This window comes from Leptosomus discolor, chromosome 1 (genome assembly GCF_034619465.1).
Source record: "Leptosomus discolor isolate bLepDis1 chromosome 1, bLepDis1.hap2, whole genome shotgun sequence".
NCBI lineage: Eukaryota > Metazoa > Chordata > Aves > Leptosomiformes > Leptosomidae > Leptosomus > Leptosomus discolor.
In genome coordinates, this window is record NC_141391.1 from 194,816,280 (window position 1) to 194,831,293 (window position 15,014).

Below are 15,014 nucleotides of genomic sequence, written 5' to 3' on the forward strand. Positions count from 1 at the left end.
GGAATTTAACACTACCTATAGTTGTCCTTGTTAAATGCAGATCAATGATGAAGTTAAAGAATAAAACCTCATTTATTTTTATGCTACTTTATAAATTTTCTGAAGTCCAAGTCCTCTCACAATAGTATACAGTAACTGGATTAAAACTACCTTCAAATACTTTCCACCATGTCTTTTACATGAAATATCTTGCAAAACCCACGATGTCTATGTCTATATAATCATATTACAGTGATCATCAAAAAAATACTATGGAATTAAATAAAAGTGGATTGATATGGATTGATATGGATTCTCCTCCCCAAATAATAAAATCCTAGCACCATACAAAATATCATGATTTAAAACTGAGTGCTGGCTCTTCTTCTCTCTATTTCTTTCATTCTAATAACCAAACAAATTATTTTCCAAAGCTCAACTGTTAATATGCATATTGGTTTCCAGAGTAGTTTTCGATAATTTTTTTCTTCCATTTTGCTTCACGAAGAAAAATATGAAGGAAAAAAAAAAAAAGTGAAAGGAAAAAGATACAGGAAATAAAGTCCTAAGGTCAATTAACAGTGAGTCCCCACGGAGGCAAACGTGGACATTTCACGACGGATGGTACTGAAAGGGGAGAGCTCCAGTTCTGTGGTGTACTCATTGTCATTGTCATCACTTGTCACTGTTGAAGACTTCTGGATGCATTCATCACAGCAACAACAGCAACACTCCATAAAGGCCCGACTGAAAGGTTTACAGAGACAGAAAAGGAGAACTGGGGTAACGCAGGACTTAAAGAACAAAAGGAACTGACTAATGAGATGGAGGAGGTCCATAGTCTGCCGAGAGACCCCTGTGGACATGTAGGCAGTCACAATGTTGCAAATGTTTTCAGGAATGATGCAAAACCCATACAAAATGGTCAAAGCCACCACTGTGCAGTTCATCTGACTTTCCAGCTGAATTTGTCGCTTGTTCCCCCTTGTGCAAGCCTTTTCCGCCCTCCTGATTTTCCTCGCTGTCACCAGGGAGCAGGTAATAGTGAAAAGGGTAGGCAAACAAAAATAGCAGCCAAAGTACCACCAGAGTCTTGCCCCATCGTAAGTGAGGGCTAACACATAGATGGTGTCAGGTAGTGCGGTGGATATCTTCACCACACACCGCTCCCCCGGTGGGCTCCCGCTGTACTCGGGGTCCTCCTTGGCCAGCTGGCGCAGCACAACCTCCGGCAGGGCCAGCAGCAGTGCACCCACCCAGATGACAGCCAGCTTGGCTGTTGTTGAGGTGCAGTTTTCGATCATCTCATAATACATCTGCACGTTGGTGGCAGCACGAAATCGGTCGATGCAGAGGGCACACAGTGTGAACGTGGTGACTCCGAGAGAGGCTACCTGGGAAGGAGAAAAGGGAATGCAAGTTAATACAGGTGCTGTCTGGGGAAAAAAAAAGAAAAAGGAAAAATGGGGCAGAGGGGTAAAAGGACAGCTACAAGGGTACAGTCCATTGTTCAGTGGAGAGTGGGAAAACTTCATTTCCTTCAAAAGTGCCCTGGTCCCCTGTTGATGGCAGTTTTCTTAGAGGCAGAAGATGAAGGCCTGAACTCACTCAGGCTGAAGAGGCAATTAATTTATTGTACACTAGATGAAGGCTCTTACTATCGATCTATTATCTGGAAGAGGTTTATACTCTTTCATAGTTAGAGAGAGCTCAATTTGTACTCTGAAACACCACTCAAGTCTAGCCCCTTTACTGATGAAGGCAAAGGAAAAACTAGTTTAGAGGTATCAGTGGAGGAGACAGTTAAGCACCATGGTGCTCAGCACCATCACCATCAAAAAAAGCATCACAGAGAGAACTTGGCTTCCAGTGTTTGCTGAACTATCATCCAGCCTGCATCCCAAAGGAGTATGGCCTTCTGTTTTTCTGCCTACAGATATTTTTTTCAGCTTGGTGTCATCCTCTCCTGGAGGCCCATGCAAGTATCTATGCAACACTGAGTGGAAAAGAAATTAAGGAACTGACCAATATGTAAAACTAAACCCTCTCCTCCCCCTCATTTTTCTAAGAGGTATTTTTCAGAAAGAGCGGTTCCACCAAAGGCGTTGGAATTCAAGTCAAAAGAGGAGGGATGGGAGAGTCTTCCTTCAGCAGCCATATGATCTTATGACCACATCACATGTTCATCAAGAGGGAATCAGAATACCAAAACCTTCCCTATCTACAAAATTTAGGAACCTTGCAGATTAGGCATCTGCTGAATTGCCGGCATAGGGTCCAACAACTGTTTTTGTGGACTTAGGCTTTTAAGTGAAATTTTTATGGGGTGTAGGCACTAAAAGTCATCCCTTACTGTGAGTTCAGAGAAACTGTATCTGGAATCTTCAGACTTCCAGAGCCTGTGCAAAACCAACCGTCACTATAATGGTCAGGCTTTAATAATCTATCTTCAACATTTAATTTAGAAAAAATTCACAGGAAAATCTAGGCTTGATTTCATAGGAAACATCCTGTAGGGGAGTGTACTGCAGGCCAAGAGAAATGGCAGAAGTTTTGCTGTTTAAATGATTTAAAGATGGATTGGACAGAGCTCTCAATTATGTGCTGTAAGGAGCAAGTACTGAGCAATGCATGTGTTCTCTAGCTTTAATAACCATCATTCTGTGCATGAATAGAAACCTTGTACTGTCATGAAACATAATTTCCTATCATTTTATCCTGTTTAGAATTAAATTTCCTAAAAAGGATTTTGGAAGAAGACTATATACATTTTGGCCTAATTCTATTTCCAACATATTCAACTTCAGTTCAAATTCAAAGCAGAACGCCCATTAACTTCAATTGGAGAAAGATTAGGTGCCCTGTTGCATTCTAATTCATTTATTTTCTTGGGTTTGCATGCTCATGTCATGCTGAAAGTGTGCTGATGCAAAAGAAAAGAAACTTTTAAATACTATTGCTAATAAATTTAAAGAATGATTGCTTTTATCATGAAGAAACCATGTATTTGTGCAATTAACCAGGAAATTGAGGGTAATATTAGGCAGTTCACTCTAATTTTGCTTACCCAAATTTGATGTGCAATGAAATATTTAAATTTCTTATAGGTAGAGTTAAAAAAAACACTTTCTGATTTCCACCATAATTTTGAAATATTCCTGTTAACGCATCTCTTGTAAAAAGTTCTGCAAAGATAGATAGTACAATTATGCACAATTATATAAATGTATCATTAATTTTGGCCTTCAATATTTAATGCCCATATCAGATTGCTAAAATTGAATATCACTGAAAAATATTAGGCACTTGGGATTACAACTGTCAGGCATTGGCTTCGTTGGAGAATTCTTTGAAGCAGCTTCCTAAAAGATGGAATGATTAAGATGCAATCTCTTACTAATTAACTTGCAGGAATATTTAATGATGACAAAGCAGTACTGTAAACATTTTTAATAGGCAAACCTATTGATTTAGGAAGTTAAACTGTCTGACAGGATTCAAAGAAAGCTTCATAAATACAGCAAAAAATAAAAACAATTAAAGAAAAAATATAGTAACAGGGAATTAATGAACAGTGATAAACTCAGCTTATGAAAGATAATTTTCATGTATCACTGCTGAGAGTCAGGTTTTTCAATTCAAGACCAGTGACTTTGTTTCCAAAACATTTAAATATGCGTGCAGTCTTCAAATTCCTTAGAGTGACAGCAAAATCTTTAGCCAGAATATCCAACATGAATAACAAAAGGGTCAGAACTCAGCTCTCTACAATTAAGGGAGACAAGGAAATAACTGAGATTCAGGAACGAATAGGGTTTGAAATAAAAATCAGCAGAACAGAAGAAAATCTGAGGTTTTGTACATTAGCATTTTCCCTTTCAGGTCTTCTGTGAGCCTCTCCCCCCGCCCCCAACATGCACGCTTCTATTGCTTTAGCATTTCATTGCAAACAGGCTGTTATACAGCGGCTAAGACATTAAAACTCTGCAGCTGTTAAGGCTGGACTAATGAAAGAAGACATGTCTACCATGAACATACATAACCTACGGGGTTCCTGTCACATTAATTGACCAACAACTTGGAGGTTTAAGACAGTAAAATAGAGCAAGAGGAAAAAACTAAGAACAGTGAAAGTCGGCTTTGAAAATTCTCCCATGGATTTTCTGATGAAACAAAGATAGTGTTTCTGTGGAACAGGCAAGGATTTCCTATTTTCTGTAGAATAACAGAGACAGCAATGCCATGGAAAAAACAAACACACACTCCCAAGCAGATGAACAGGGATTCACTCCAGCCGACTTGCTTAAAGGCAGTATAGCAACTTAAGGGTCTGATTACCTACCCGCCATTGCAGACTAGGAGTAACAGCCAACAAAATCAATGGGTGCTGCTCACAACCTATGTGGGAAAGAACTGGGATATGCACTCTGCATGCTCACACAGTTTCAGTTTAGGGGTGTTTCTTCATACCAGTCATACTAATAATTAGGGTTAAGCTGCAAACGTGGAAGAAGCCAGAGAAGTTTCCTTTTTAATCTGTTACATTGCCCTGAAATACCCACAGAACAAAAGTAATTCATTTGACGGGGAGTAGGTAAAGGAAAAATTAACAAATCCTAAAGTGGTGCAAAACTGCGTGGAGTTTAATGGTGCTCTTTTGGTTCTAACAGCTGAGTTTCTAATATGCTGACATGCTGTTGCAGTCTTAATTCCAACAACCTGGCACGAAATGAGGCAAAGCAAGGGCGAGTCAGGCTCAGTAGTTTTTGATCATCACTTAGTTGTCTGATTTATTTCCATATGGTCCCTATGAAGATTCTCCTTCAGTCTCTAGACATTCAGGATGACAACAGTTACGTGTTTCTCTTACTAGATGATATCAGAAAAGTCCCCAAGTTTCTCGCTGAACGACCACCGATCTGCTTTGAGGAGGTGAAGTAACCCCTGCTTTGAGGAGATGCCCACACTATTTGGGCAGAGAACCGCTGTTGAAGGGATTACCAGCTACAACTCGCACACACAAAAGAAGACATTGCTGTTACAAGAGAGTCTCTTAATACTGTTGCTCCTTCAAAAGCATTGACAGGGATGTTAGTGGGCATCATGATGCTCCTTCAAGACACTACATAAACTTTTGTTCATTAGCTCACTGGCTGCGTCAAAACTCATTTGGGTAACTGAGGCCAAAGAGAACAACAGTAAACTCATGAAATGCTCAGCTTAATTGCATCAGTTCTCCTCTCTGTCCCTCCAACATACCCATTCCCCTTTCACGAACTTTAACAATTACTGAAGTGTTCCCAGGCCTTTCCAGCCTGTCCTACTTCTTCTCCTGGCTGTAATCCCACAGCTCTTGGCCCTGGCCTCTAGGAGCAGAGCCACCGACTGACCAGGAAAGCAGTGCAGATGTAGTACAGTGAGCAATGCCAGTGGAAATAAGACTCTGAATTCTCTCTCACTAATATCTGCTTGACTAGATAAAGGTAATGAAAGCAAAACCAGAAACGAGATCAGAAAAGATTACTTGGGTGAAAAGGTCAAAGAAGACCAAATTCTGTAAGTGAATATAAAAGAGTCAGTCCAGTAAGATGTTGCTATCTACAAATAAGTCTACCTTGAGACACAAAAGTTACTTAAGCCAAAGGACAGTGAGTATGACAGAATGGGAATCAACCAGCCATGAGCAACTCGAGGCTGGAAATGAGAGGGATGATTAATCATCTCAGGCACCATGTTCTCAAGCATGCCTTCCGATGGAGAAGTGAGGGGAAACAATGTAGACTAAGTTTATATGGAAGAAGATAAACTAAAGGAGTTACAAGAAGTGGCTGCTTCTAACAGCTGAAGCTGGATTTTCCCAGACAGGATGTGGTTTACGTTGACAAGTGTGTTTTATGTTCCTAAACTACAGGGCACTCTTCCTTTGTTAGAAGGCAGAATGGGTATTCAAAACATCTTCCTGCTGTAACAGGAAAGTTGAACTACAGAAAAGGTTGATGACTACTAGCCAAGCCATCTCTGAGCTCTCAGTGACACCCTGTAGACCTTTTATATCCATTCATGTCATATCACACAAATGACTAATGTTTTCCCCCAAGCCATTACAATCTACTGTCTTATTATGGCTGTTGTATACTGACACCAAACTTAATAGCTTTAGAGCATTTTAATGTAACATACATGGTGGCTTTTGCAGAATTGTCTGTTTTGCCTAAGATAAATAAACTAAGTTAGTATAGACCATAATACTTTTTTTTCTGTGCTACTCTACATTTACAGTACACAGTCCAGTAGTAAGACCAGACTACCCCAAAATAAAACGTCATCCCATTGCAAAAAAATTGTTTATCTAGATTTCTGGTTTCTTTTCTTTAAATTAAAAAAAAAAACAACAACAAAAAACCAACCAAACAAAAAACCCCCCAAGCCCCAAGAATGACAGTCATTACTATAAAAGAACAAAAATAAATAAATATAACCACTATATTTCTTACATGACGTGCTACTAAACATTAATGGCTTCATGCTTTAAAATAGGTATGGATCACTCAGTTAAAACACCACTGTGGTGTGGCAGAAGTAATTTAGTAGCTAAGGAGTACTGGGGCCAGGGTACCCCTCTGACATTAGCAATTAGCTTAAGCATCCTTGATGAAAATCTGTGTCATCTTAATTATCTAAAAGACAAGACGGTAATTCTGGAAACTGCTATCATGGAGATGTCCTAAACACGTGGAACAATGGGTACAATATGGTTGCTTCCTTTGTAGTACTATCAACATTCATACCAGAGACACAGAGCACATGTGCTTTGTGTGTTTCTTATCCTTCTGTATATCCTAAGAGTAACAGTACTTGGAATCAGAATCCACTTCCAAGAGCTGCTCTTGAATTCTGTTGGAAGTGAAAGGCAAGCAGACCATTAGGGCACTGGAAATACCCATTAGTACACCACGTGCTTATCCAGAGGGATGGAAAAAATGCAAAACACAAAATGATTTAATTTTTGTTCATTTTCCTGTTTGCAATCTACCACACTACCATATAAATAAATTTAATTTAGTACTTTTATTTTTTAAATAAAGAAATTCACGCCATTCTTCACTGAGGATCAAATTCTCATCACGCTACACAAGGAACTCCTGTGCTAATTCTTAATATTAACAACATGGAACTGCTGCTAAAAATCTGCCTCTTCCTCCTTTGCAAGAAAAATCCTGTCATATGGAGAAATGACACCCCAGCGCTCAGAGTAGAGTCAACAGTGCCGGGATAGCAGATGCTGCCTTTTTCTCTCCACACATATGTAACTTAAATATTACTGACCCAATTTTAAACCTAGTCTGACACAAATTCATTTCCATGCTGAAATGCCACATGCAAAGTTTAAGCCAGAAGCAAATTTTTATGGACAACTTATAAGCCCCTAAGGACAGGGTTTGCAGAGGAAAGAAAAAGTGACAGAACAGCCAACGTGGCAGCTACTATCATCACGTCGTCGATACCTAAAGGGCAGAGATACATTAACACTTCTGTTTTAAACAATTATTTATTGCATGATAAGCACTGAAGATACTCTACTCGGTAAAAGACACATGTAGCCATTGCCCTAGAAAACTCTCAGTATGAAGCTTTGAAACTGGAAACCTCTCTGAGGATCTGTGTCTATGACCCAGAGGACTTACTGGAGGTTCAGGAGCCTAGCTCTGACTAGAGTCAAAGAAGAGACATAAAGAAGATGCCGCACAACAAAAGACACAGAAAAGACAGATAATACACAGCTTTTATAAACTCCCATAAAAAATGTATTTGCTTCCCTAAAGTGAAATTTAAAATAAGGACCTCTTCTGACAGCTTTGGAACAGGCAGAGAACGGCCACTTTCTTTGTACCTCTGATTTGCCTCTACCAAGTAAAAAAGAGAAGGGAAAAAGCCTCACCTCAAATTGCCCTGGAGGGTCAGCTCCAGGGAAAGAGAGTAATTCGTATTCCAGGCCAAATCATTCTTTATGCTTTCCACTAAGAATACTAATTATGACAGCTTTCCTAAGCTGGAAGTTGCCCACCAGAAACAGGAGTGATGCCACAAATTCATTGCCAAAGGCATAGGCAGAGACTGGGCATCAGATTTCAGAGGCTTTCACTGTCAGCCTGCTCCAGAGTCAAGCCAGTCTCATAGGCATGATATGGTCCAGATGAGGACACCACAAACTTTGGTTTTCTCTTCTTTGTGGGAGGTCCGAAAAAGGCAGAGGGGCTCATGTTTATTAGCACCGAGTGCAGGGTTGAGTACCATCACTGGGCTTGGCAACTTCTTGCTCTGTATTGGACTGCACAGGATGGTAAATCAGCCTCTGCAAAACCTCATTCTGGACTGTTCTGCAGTTCTAAATCCTTACTCCACTATAAGTAGCTTGTCTCAATCTGCCGGCATAGAAAATGATGCCTACTTCCAATGACTCCCTCAAACTCATCAAGCTTCCAGTGTAACCTCCAAAAGCAAAATGCACACAACTTAAGCAAGCTGCCTTTTAAAGCCCAAAAGACAGTTTCTAGTCCTAGATGACACAATACATTTGTCATCTTGAGCAAGCTGTTCTGCGTCTTAAGCAACTTACTTAACCTCTTCACTATTGGCTTCCAGCATTAAAATAAAAATTAAAAGTGCTGCTTCACAGGAAAGTTATATTGAATAGCTGCAAAGTATTTAGAAGCATGGTAAAACTACTGATCTTGTCTGCATCCACACTTCTTTCTATTAAGGCCTAGCATAAATCTACAAGTGGGAGAACTGGAACTATATTGTTCTGTACTCCTTTTTTTTAATTCCCTAGTCCTTTTGCTGAAAAGACCGGGTGTGCATAAACAAAAATAAAAGGGTTCCACATTGGCAGGGCTTGTGGAACAGGAATTAGCCAAAGTCATTGTCATTGTATTGTTGTTTACCCTATAACTTCTGATTCTGAGAATACTGAGACAACATAAACACAGTGAGCAGGCAAACACTTCAGACATGCATGCCTAAAGCTAGACTTCTGAACTATCTGCAGAAAAGTGGCAAAATTTTAAGAACTGTTGAGCAGAGAATTAGAACTGCAGTGGAGAAGCACATCTCCACACATCCTTATGGGCAGAGTAGCTGCCCCAGTTATTCTAATTCCCTTCTCAATTCCCTCCCTGTGCATTCAAAACTGTTCTTCCAGGCCAGTGCCATCATCAGGGTCAAGTGAAGTTCTTGGTGGAGATAACCTTGTCCACTTCTACTAACCATCTGTCTTTCTAGCTTTGTTCTCTAGCAGTTTAACTCTCATCACCTAAAGGACTCATAAGAAGCAAAGAGGAATTGATTTACTCAGCTTCCTCCTCAGTCATGTGCACAGCATTCCTTATGCAAGCACAGACATGACATAGTTTTAAAAGGTCGTTGGAAGTGACCAAACTGTGGTACAATATATGGCTGAAATGACTGCTTAATGTACTTGGTCACAGTAGAGCTTTATTAGGTATGGGAAAGCTGCCCTTTAAATTAAACACCATGGAGACCTTCCACTGCTGGAAGCTCAACATTTACCTATACAAATGTGCTTGAAGATATCATAAAATGTTTTCCCCAGACTGTGTGCATATGTGTGATCACTGGCAGCATATGCTTTGTTGAAATTCTGCACAATACCCATTAAACAGCACACATAAAAAAACAATTTGCCACAAGAGGCTAAACTAAGAAAGCTCAAGGTTCCTCACTGGGATCACTTGAAACCTTCAAACATAACACAAAGCATGCTTGAATTATGTTAAAATGCTAGGATCACCATATCACTTGCTCTGGATAACCAGACATCCCCTGTTCCCTAGTTCTGAAAGTACAAGCTTGTATGACAGAGGGCTCAGTCCGGTAAGGATCTTTGATGCTTGAAAGTGAGATATTTCTGGATCTACAACTCTGGGTGAGACACGTAGCTCCCTAAACAGCATACAAGGAGAACTGGCATGCAAAAAAAGAGACACAAATCATGGAACAGAGACACACTTAATAGAGCAAAACGCTGGGCTACCTTACAGAAAACACAGACAACAGCTTAAAATTTGTCCATCTTCAGGAAGATTCTTCTATTTTGTACTCCATGAAGGTCTGGAAACCTCTCCTGAAGATAGCTGTTTACACCTTTCCTCTCAAAGAGCTAAGAGGACTTCATCCTCCTCCCATTGTGTGAGAAGGGGATGAGCCTGCCCAGGTGAGTTACAAGGGAGAAGACAGCGTTTTTCAGCTGTCAGATGAGCACACTGCTGTGAACAATCCTTGACAGAGCATGGAGCAGCAGCTGCTCACGGGGCAGATTTCATGACATGTTCCACATCTGCATGGCTCCTAGTGGTGTCAGTGTCACTGTGTAATGCCTATGCGGTTAGAACAACACTTGGAATGCGGCAAAACTGCTCTAACTCCCTCCTCTGTCTCAGCAGGGGCAAATCCTGATTTGCAGAATGGTGTCCTCCTCGCCAAGCTTGAGACAAGCTGTGGAGAGGCACGATCCATTAGTGGTGTTCAGTATCTACCACTGATGGCTACAGTTTACAAAGGAGGGGGAAATCCAGCCTTTTACTTACTGCTCTCGGGGTCATTAATACACTTTACACACATGAGTATTATATCTAATGACTACTGAATGAAAAATGTACAATCCTGGAAGCAACATAGAACCCCAAGCCTGTAGCTTCTTAGATCTGTACCTTAGATATAAATTAATTAAATTCCCTCAGGGACAAGAAGAATGTTTCACTTTTAAACGCCAGTAATAATTAAGCCTAAGACAGGCAACATACTAGTGGTCCATCACGACTGGATTAGCGCCAGTCCTTGAATAAGACTTCAACTCTGGAAAGAACTTTAAAGTGAAAAAAATAAGGTGTCACTGAAGTATAAAGAAGGGATAGCAGCAGCTGAGTGTTTTCCAGGATTACAGTTTTGAATTTCTGCAACTACATTTCAGCTAAACTACTTTCAGTTTGACCAACTCTTTAGTGCCCAAAGATGCACTTTGGCACGTAACCAACTAATTTTGAAGAACGGCGTGGCCATGCAAATAATTTCAATTATGGATCTTTAATTAGAATCAGCATTACAAAGAATTACTTCTATTTTGTGTGTGGATGCACCAAAAAAAGGTTAGGAAGCGTGAAATGGCACTACAGGAAAGTCCCGAAAACACTCAAGTAGCTTTTAACTGAAACAGTGCTGCTTATTTTATGGGTTAACACAGGAGCCCCATAACCTAATTCAGAAAGTTTAAAAGCTCCTAGTACTATCAGTTTCTCCACAAAAACATATTTACTCCTTCATGTCTTCTCAAATACAAATTGATTAAGTGTACTTGGAGTTTTGTGGTATACTACTGGCCTTGATCTCATCTAAGTGTAGCACAGCTCCACCCTTTGTCCAATACCACCAGTAATAAAGTGTATCACACACTTTAAGTAACAATTCAGTGGCTACACACGTCACACATCTTTCTAAATACTTTCTTAAAAATAACAGTTGACAGTTAATTATGTACTACTGTGTATCATGTGCTGTTGAAATTGATATTCTGTGTATTAATAATCAGTTGGATTTTTTTTCTTTTTTTTGAGGGGGGGATGTTTTTTCCTAATATGTCATTCTTAGGACAGGAGAATCAACAGTTATTCCTCAGCTTTCAGTTATAGAACAGCGTTGAACATCAGGTTTTTGGAACACAGCAGAGCCAGCCGGAATTAAAGGCTACCACACTACCAACAAGCCTCAGTGCTCGGTTCCAGCAAATAAAGAAAGCGGACAACCTGAACGCCACCGGCAGGACTCTGGCCAGCTGGCTGACAGCTTCCTTGACAGAGCCTCTGAACAACTGCCAGAAAGCTGCCATTTAAACGGAGCTGGTTTTTGGGGTTTTTTTTTGTTTGTTTTTTGTTTTTTTTTTTTTAATAGGATAAGCTAAATAAACGTGAGACTTGAACAGCGAAGTATAAATTAAGAGCACATCCATCCCACTGATGGTCCTTTTTACAACCGTCTTCTCACAGCCTATCCCCAGTCGCCCCCTCCATCTGCTTTCCCGGCTTAGGAAAATAACAAACACAAACCGAAAAACTTGAAATCTAATTCTGAGCGGTTTCTTCGCCTTTCAGGATCACAAGGAGCAAGGAAAGTTTGGCAGAACACGCGCGAGTGGAAGGAAGAGCCAAGCGCGCTCAGCCCGAGGACACAGAAATCCCGATGCTGCTGGACCTGGTGGGGCCACCACCTCCCCCCGTCCCTGCGGGGCCGGGCCGGGGCCCCGCTCAGCCCCGGGAGCGCCCGACGAGCCCAGGCCACGCCGCACCTGGACAGCGGTGGCCCCGCACGGAGCCAAGGCCGGCGGCGGAGCAGCGACGGGAGGGGGGCGCGGCCGGGCGTCCCGGGGGCTGCGCGGCGGCGCAGGGTCCCGCGCAACCCTACCCACCGCCATTACCTCGATGTAGGGGACGATTTTGCAGGAGAAGTCTTCTAGGAGCCACTTCTTGGTGAGCTCCTGGAAGATGACCAGCGGCAGGCAGAAGAAGACGATGAGGAAGTCCCAGAAGGCCAGGTTGGCCAGCAGGGAGTTGGAGATGCTCCGCATGTAGTAGTTGTGGCAGACGATGCACATCACTGCCATGTTGCCCATGATGCCGATGCCGAAGATCACCACGGAGAGGCACATGACGGCGTAGGCGCCGTACGACTCCTCGGTCAGCGGGTAGAAGGGGTTGCGGAGGCGGGCGCGGCGCCCCGTGGCGTTGCCGCGGCCCCCGGCGCTGCCCTCGCCGCCGGCCGAGCCGTTCAGGGGCAGCCAGCGCGGGCCGCCCGCCGCGCCCCTCCGCGCCGCCGCGCCGGCTCCGCGCTCGCTGCTCCGCGCCCGCCGCCGCCCGGCCCCCGCCGCCCCGCGGGGCGCGCAGCTGCCGCCCGGCCCCGCCGCTCCGCCGGGCGCGGCGTCGGCCCCGTGGAGGAGGACTCCGCGCCCGGGGAGAGCCGCTGCCGCCGCCGCCCGCCGGCCCGGGCTGAGGGGCGTCGGGGCTGGCGGCGAGCGGGTGCGCTGCGGGGGCGCCGGCGGCCCGGCGCCGGCGGCGGGGGCCAGGGCGCAGGCAGCCCAGGCGCCCAGCACCTGGCAGAGCAGGGCGAGGGGAGCGCGGAGGGGCTGCATGGCCGGGAGGCAGCGGGGCTCCCCCGCTCCCTTTCAGAGGCGGCGGCTGCCCCGCTCGGTGGGGCTGGGAGCAGGAGACATGCCCGCCCGGCTCCCGGGGACAGCGTGCCTCACCCGGGCTGGGGCCGGGGCAGCCGCGACGCCGCTGCCGCCGGAGCGCGGCTCTCGCTGCCGCCGGGGTCCGCCGCGGGAAGCGGCCGGCGCTGGGGGCGCGGCGAGCGGAGCAGCGGGAAGGCTCTTCTCGCCACCTCCCGGGGCAGACCCGGAAAGTTGTGTCGCCGTCTCCGACGCGCCGAGTTAATGTAGCAAGTGCAGCGCCGGGAGGACCCCCCTCCGGCGCTCCGCCCTTTCCCGGGACCGCTGCCTCCTCGCCAGCAGTCGCCCCGGCCTCGTGCTGCCTATTTACATCCTCCCGCCGCTGCGGGCAGTTGGTGGCTCTATTGGCGAGGAGAGGTCCCTTGCGGAAAACACCTCCCCTCTCCGGAAAACCGCGAGCGCCAATTCCTCCTCGCCAGCACCCTCGGAGAAAACAGGTTGCTGCGCGCAGCTCGGGGTGTTTAAGAGCTTTGCAAAACTCTTGCCGGCATGAGTCACCGCGCCGCCTGAGCGCTCGCACCGCGGCGCAGAGCGCCCTGAACGGCCGGGGCGGCAAAGTTGCTGCCGGCGCCGGGCGGGCGCAGCCCCCCGGGCCCGACCCCTCGGGGCTGCCCCTGCCCCCCCCGCGCCGGGCGGGCAGCAGGGGAAACGGGGCGGCAGCCGCGGCCGCCCGGGCAGGCGAGGGGCTGGGCTGCGGCGGGCTCCACTCCTGCTCGCCGCTCCGGCACCGCTCAGCCCGGCTCGGCTCGGCTTGGCTCCGCCGCGGCTCCCGGGGCCGCGCCGGGGAGGCGGGCGAGGAGCGCGGCGGCCGCAGTGCGCAAGCGCCGCCCGGCGGCGCTGCGGGGCCGGTCCGCCCGCCCGAGGCCCAGGCGCCGCCCGCCGGGGGAGCCCGCAGCGGGGCGAGGGGCGGGCAGGCGGCCGGGCGAGCCTTGCTCTCCCCGCCCGCCCTCCTCCCGCAGCCTCTCCGTGCCGGGTCGCGCCGGCAGAAGCCGGTGCCCCGCTGCCGGCGCCCCCCGCAGCCCGGGACCCGCAGCCCGGGACCCGCAGCCCGCCGGCTCTGCCCTCGCTGCTCCCGCCGCGGGGTCTGGCTGCCTGGCCCCGGGGAGCGACAGGCGAGGGAAGCGCCTTGCTGCGGTACGGGGAGTCTCGCACCTCGGCACGAATGGCGGGAGGTGGGAAGAGAGGGTGAGAGGTGATGGGGGAAGGCGTCGGCGTGCGAAGAGAGGTTTTACCAGCCCGTGAGGGCACCTCGCTGTGTGGGGCAGAGGGCACAGTTGGGAGGAGAAAGGGGTGTTCCCTTGTGAGGGCGCAAAATGAAGCACAAGGGTGCTGCCCTTGGAGGAGAGGGTCACCCCCGTAGCTCGACAGCGTCAGGAGCGTCTCCAGACATTTTCACCTGCCTGGAGAGGCGGGTCTGCGTTTCCTTCCTATTTCGAACATTTGCGTGTGGTTTTCTTTCTTGCCTTTGCACGGTCATATACACTTCACAGCTCTTTCTCCTTGTTTCTCTCTTGGGTTTTTTTTTTTGTTTGTTTGTTTATTTGTTTGGTTTGTTGTTTGTTTGTTTGTTTTTAATTTAATTCAGGTGACTTCTTAGCTTACCGAAGTTGGATACAATAAATATTTCACTGTAAGTAGCTTTAAGATCATCTGTCGCCTTTGTTTCCATTTTTAGGAGTTTGAGTGTAGTTTATTCCCAACAGTTTTAAAAGTTTTAAACTTTTCCCATAAAGCAGTTTCA

At 46.0% G+C, this 15,014-nt stretch overlaps 1 protein-coding gene across 1 annotated transcript; it reads right to left on the reverse strand.

Annotated features, from left to right (window-relative positions):
• Window positions 1–554: 554 nt before the first annotated feature.
• GPR37 (G protein-coupled receptor 37) lies at window positions 555–13,177 on the reverse strand. Its single transcript, XM_086473492.1, has 2 exons — window positions 12,467–13,177; window positions 555–1,373 (listed from the first exon to the last, which is right to left on the reverse strand). Exons 1-2 carry the CDS (start codon window positions 13,175–13,177, stop codon window positions 555–557), a joined length of 1,530 nt encoding a protein of 509 aa, XP_086329618.1.
• Between the last annotated feature and the right edge of the window lie 1,837 nt (window positions 13,178–15,014).

Coding starts and splice junctions, on each gene's coding strand:
- GPR37 (XM_086473492.1), bottom strand. CDS start 13,177: ATGCAGCCCCTCCGCGCTCCCCTCGCCCTGCTCTGCCAGGTGCTGGGC. Junction 1,374..12,466: donor AAATCGTCCCCTACATCGAG/GTAATGGCGGTG, acceptor TCTCCTTCCCAG/GTAGCCTCTCTCGGAGTCAC.